This window comes from Protopterus annectens, chromosome 14.part0 (genome assembly GCF_019279795.1).
Source record: "Protopterus annectens isolate FY-2018-M chromosome 14.part0, PAN1.0, whole genome shotgun sequence".
NCBI classification, from domain to species: Eukaryota; Metazoa; Chordata; order Ceratodontiformes; family Protopteridae; genus Protopterus; species Protopterus annectens.
In genome coordinates, this window is record NC_056748.1 from 543,373,164 (window position 1) to 543,378,136 (window position 4,973).

At 34.7% G+C, this 4,973-nt stretch overlaps 1 protein-coding gene across 1 annotated transcript; it reads right to left on the bottom strand.

The window, feature by feature from the left end:
• Positions 1–978: 978 nt before the first annotated feature.
• RCVRN (recoverin) lies at positions 979–4,353 on the bottom strand. The gene is made up of 3 exons (XM_044056290.1): positions 3,908–4,353; positions 3,176–3,287; positions 979–1,429 (listed from the first exon to the last, which is right to left on the bottom strand). The coding sequence occupies exons 1-3, from the start codon at positions 4,286–4,288 to the stop codon at positions 1,314–1,316; spliced, it is 609 nt and encodes a 202-aa protein (XP_043912225.1). The 5' UTR covers positions 4,289–4,353; the 3' UTR covers positions 979–1,313.
• Positions 4,354–4,973: the final 620 nt, after the last annotated feature.

The window sequence follows — 4,973 nt, forward strand, 5'->3', positions numbered from 1 at the left end:
TTTTCTAATACTGCATCTTTGCCGTAAAGTTTGTCATCTGTTATGTCTTTCCTAGTCAGAATGCACATTTTATGCAGTAGGTAACTGTTTATTCTGCACTGTGTAAATTTTGGTTGCTTTTGTTACTTTGGAGCTTTTCTTATTGCATCTCTTCTCCAAACAGGCATTGCTCAGTAGAGCTAACTTGGTATATATAAATATAAGTTACATCTGACATTCAGTGCTTGTCCAGTTGTTTTGAGGTAGCGAATCTGAGAAAAAAGTTAGGCTTGAAACAGTTTATAAGTCAGCAGGTACCAGTTAATCATTCTTAATTTTTAAGCACAATGTCCAGTTTTAATGGGGAGTAAATAAACACTAGGTAGCCAAGTAACTTATTCAGTGCCACCTAACAGGTAAATTGAAACTCTGAAAATCAAACTCGCATTTGCTGGATATATACCAAATGTTGTCCTTTTTAACTTAATTTTGGGTTTTCACAGTCTCAGACCTATTTAAAATAACATTTATCCATTTTATACAGCACTTTTTTTCCAGTCTGTTAAGTTTCATGCAATTTTGAACCAACACAGCCAGCTGTCTAGTAATCGATCTTTAAGCATAGTCAATTAATTTGACATTTGTGTAGTTCTGAATTCTTCAAAGCAAAGCTAGGCAAAATGGTACTATTGTATACATTTGTACAGCACAACGTAAATGAAAGAAGAGTCCACAAAATTAAAAAGTGTTATATTACTGAGTCGTGACAAAACACCAAAATGAATAACAACAAATTCCTATGTAAATTCAGGTTTGTTCTAAAAGGTCAGGAGGATGCACATTATATCTAAATATCTTTTACTGGCTTCATAGGTACATTTTTTTGTATCTATAAACCCTGACAAAGTTACATTTTTTTGTATCTATAAACCCTGACAAAGTCATCAAAATATGTTTTGACATATAGGACTTGTGACATATTAAATACAAATGTGCTTATCAAAATACAGAAAATCAGCTTTGCCTGTTTATTTATATATAGTTTAGAATGTGGTACAATTGATTTTTTAAACACATGGTGCTAAAAGCCTATAACAGACACTGACAGTAAACAAGATTCTTAAGTAAATGACCTTCAGGGTTAAAGGAGCTTTTAGTATAATCTATAGATAAACTCTGTGCTCTTAAGAAGACAAGTAAACACATTTTCTTAGTAAACAGTGTAAGAACAGCAGGTTGTAATACTGCTATAGCATTAATCAGATGTTAAGCAGTTAAATACTTAAATACATAATGTAAACAATGTTGGATAGAAGTCACAGAAGTATAAAGTGTTATTGTTTCTTTTCCTTCAGCCTCTCCTTGACTTTCTGAGGTTCATACTGTATCAGTCTCAGGATTTCTTTATTGTTCATAATTCCATGTATAAATTCTCCTTCTGTTAATTTATCTGTAGAAAACAAAAGATATCACTAAATTTATTTGACTTTAATGCTAAGTCTTGCTTTAGTATTAGCTATCAAGATTGTTTTTCTTTATGCCAATTAAGGATTCTGTAATCAAAACAGTAAAGCATATAGTTTGCAATTTAAATTTATGGAGCTGTACCAAATTTTAAAGGCAAATCTTAAAAATAAGCTATGTATCACACAACCCATATTCCCATGTCACTGAGGGAAAACCTTAACTATGACCCACCTGACCAGTGTTTGATTAGCAGTCACAGCAGCTAGAGTGAAAAAGGTTGGAGGATGGGAGGGAGTGGCATATGGCAAACCCATTCTAGGGGAGGGACAGAGGTTGGCTCTTGATGGTCAGCCAGTGAGTGTTTGGGTTGGCGCAGCGCACATACTCTGGGCGAAGGCCATGTGGTATCATAGTGCAGTTGTGTACGACAGAAGCAGTGACATGGGGAAGATTGCATACTCCTTCTACACAGACTGGCAGTGTTAGAACCCTTTGAATCTATCAAGCGGTATTATGTGCTCCTGGGGCAGGGGAGAGACCCTGATATCCATTTGGATAATCACCACATGATCAGCTCTCACTGCACTGGAGAAAGAGTGGACTAGTAATGATTCATTTCTCCATGATGAACAAATTGGCTATATAGATTACAGGGGTCTGATGATCAGCAAGCAAAAGGGTTAAAAAATAACTGTATAAATACAGATAATCCATATATATGTACTGACAAGCACATATGACTCTCCAATATTCTGCAGTGATTAAGCATTTATGGATATGTTCAGAAATCTTCCCCAGCCTAACTGCTAAACTCCATCATACCTGCAGCTGAATTTATAGGAAATAATAGCATCATATGCCATATTCTGTCTGAATCCAACATTCAAAGTAATGTTGTTTTTCAGTGACCTTTTAGGAAACCATTTTGTCCATCAGTATGTTACTAATGCAGGCATCCTCCTTGTTTAAAGGTTCGCTGGTTATGCTGCTATCACAGAAATTGACCCTAACATTTTTCAGTGTCAAAAAAGAAAGCATTGAGAGGTAAAGACTGACAGAAAAGCAAAATGTCTGTGGATTGCTTGTGCATTAAAAATGATTTAGTTTCCTGACAGTTCCTGCACTAATGAGCACCTACTTTTCAGATTGCAAGGACTATTGTCATGCACTTATTTTCCATCTATATATGGTATTTAGTAAATAGCACATAGTCATATGGTGCAAATATATCAAGTCTACCACCACATTTTGATACGTGTTCTTCACATCTTTGTGTGTGTGTATGTGGTGGGGTGCATGTGCGTGTGTGTTTGCATGTGCACACATACACAAATGTGGTTTACACATTAAATACAGTTACACATAAATGTATGTTAAAGATGTTATCACTATAAAAGGAATCTGTATTACATCTGGAACAAGCATCACTTTTCTTACGTGAGACATACATGGTGTTTAGAGTTATCATTATCTGAGATGGACAATGTTTAGAATTATTTTTCACGGTGCAAGTCATTGCCATCGACCCCTTTTTCACATTTTTACATGTGGCAGGGGTATCACTTCGATGTGACCAAATTACCTTGAGCCAGAGCTTAAACTGCCAGATGGATAGCTTGGATGTATAACATTTCGAAAATAATAGACATAGTTTTGTAAGTTGTATATGCATACATTAACATACATCATTTCCTGTTAAAAACTATATCAAAGCAAATATAACTTTTACCTTTCTCTTTCTTTCCAAAGAAGGTCCATATTTTATCTGTCCTCTTTTCTGGAGTGTTTTCATCTTCTGGAAGTTGTTTCAGATCTCCTGGGTTGATCATTTTAAATATTGCCTGTAATAAGTATTAATTGACATTTGATAAATACGGATTCATATTATGAAATCAACAAGAGCACCAGAAAAATCTATAATTAAATACACTGAAATGTATGTACGATGAAAGTTTTTAAGAATAAAATAATGCTATATAATGTCAGTCAGCTGACCTAAAAGAAAGTAAACAAACTTGTTTAGCGAAAAGAATAGGAGCGAGTTATCGATATGGCCTGCTAATATTTACTTCTGTAGTATTAACGCATGAAATGATTTTTGTATGATGTGGTGTAAGTCCGAACCACAAAATGAAACTCATAATTCTGTTCATATAAGAATGTCAGTATAAAAGTATTTTGCCTTATTAATTAAATCAATTTTACAGTGTTCCCTCACATTGTATGTTTCTGCCCAACAAGCACCTAAAATAAAAGGTGAAGATCTCCTTAATATATGTACTGATGAAAATAGTAGCTGAGAAACACATTTATATATTCTTATAATGGATTTTGTGAAACAGTTCTATTTGGTATCATAAAAATTTGGAATGCATTCCAGTTAAATGGAATTTGATGGCTGAGGAAGAATAAAAATCTCAACCCACATAAATTATATAGTAGTAATATAACCAAAAAGTACCGTAATCATCTCCAAGACTTCATTTTTGCTTATAGTGCCATTACCATCCACATCATATAGAGCAAATGCCCATTCAAGCTTCTGATTTGCTTTCCCAGATGAAGTCATATGCAGAGCGATGATGAACTCCTTGAAGTCCAAGGTATTGTCATTGTTACTATCAAAACTTCTAAACACATGCTGGGCATAGGCTTTTGGGTCAGCATCTGGGAAAAAGCTGGCATAAATGTTTTCAAATTCCTGCTTGGTAATCCGCCCACTTGGGCACTGCTTTAGAAAGGACTGGTACCAAGTACATAATTCTCCTTCAGAGTATTTTGTGTTGAACTGCAGGTCCTCCAGGATTTCTTTTGACAAAGCTCCACTTTTATTGTTTCCCATGTTAGTATACTTCCAAAGCAGTTCTTTGAGTGAAGTGCTTTGTCTAAATACTGTTAAGTCCCCAACAAACCAACAGCTATATCAAGGCACCACCTTCAAATCCAAGGCTTTTCTAGCTTAAGGAGATTTAGCTGCAAGCCAGGAAAAAAAAAACTGACACTAGCTCTTGTACTGAATTATAAAGCCATGTTAATTAGTTATTTTAAAATCTGATAAAAATCTAAAGTCAGTGATCAGATTTTGTACTACAAATTAAATGTTCTATGTGCTTAACATATTAACAGTAAAGAAATGCTTGCATTCTACATGCAACTTCCATATAGATCGATAAACAGATAGATAGGTACACAGGATATATGCATACATACTTTCACACTGTGTATCATGATTCCCTTGCATCTTTATGCCTGCAGCCCTGACTGTATGGTTCACTGTGCTTTTTTTTTTTTTTTTTTTTTTTTTTAACAAGCTCAAATATTACACACTGACTTGTTTGTTATCGCCCAATGAGTGTATGACACTTTTTGCCTGCTCATAATTCATTAGTTCGATAGTACTTTTGTTTGGTTCATGTTGAATACTTATTGTTTTAGATGTGTGATAGAGATGATAGTCCTCTTGGAATGTAGCTCACCACATGCACTGAACTCCTGTAACTGCATCCATCTGGCTCCAGCAAAACATC

What these genes read in the sequence shown, in the direction of transcription:
- RCVRN (XM_044056290.1), bottom strand. Translation starts at nt 4,288, where the DNA reads ATGGGAAACAATAAAAGTGGAGCTTTGTCAAAAGAAATCCTGGAGGAC. An exon ending in AAGTCTTGGAGATGATTACG is followed by an intron (nt 3,288 to 3,907) that starts GTACTTTTTGGT and finishes TACTTATTACAG; the next exon opens with GCAATATTTAAAATGATCAA. An exon ending in CTTTGGAAAGAAAGAGAAAG is followed by an intron (nt 1,430 to 3,175) that starts GTAAAAGTTATA and finishes TGTTTTCTACAG; the next exon opens with ATAAATTAACAGAAGGAGAA.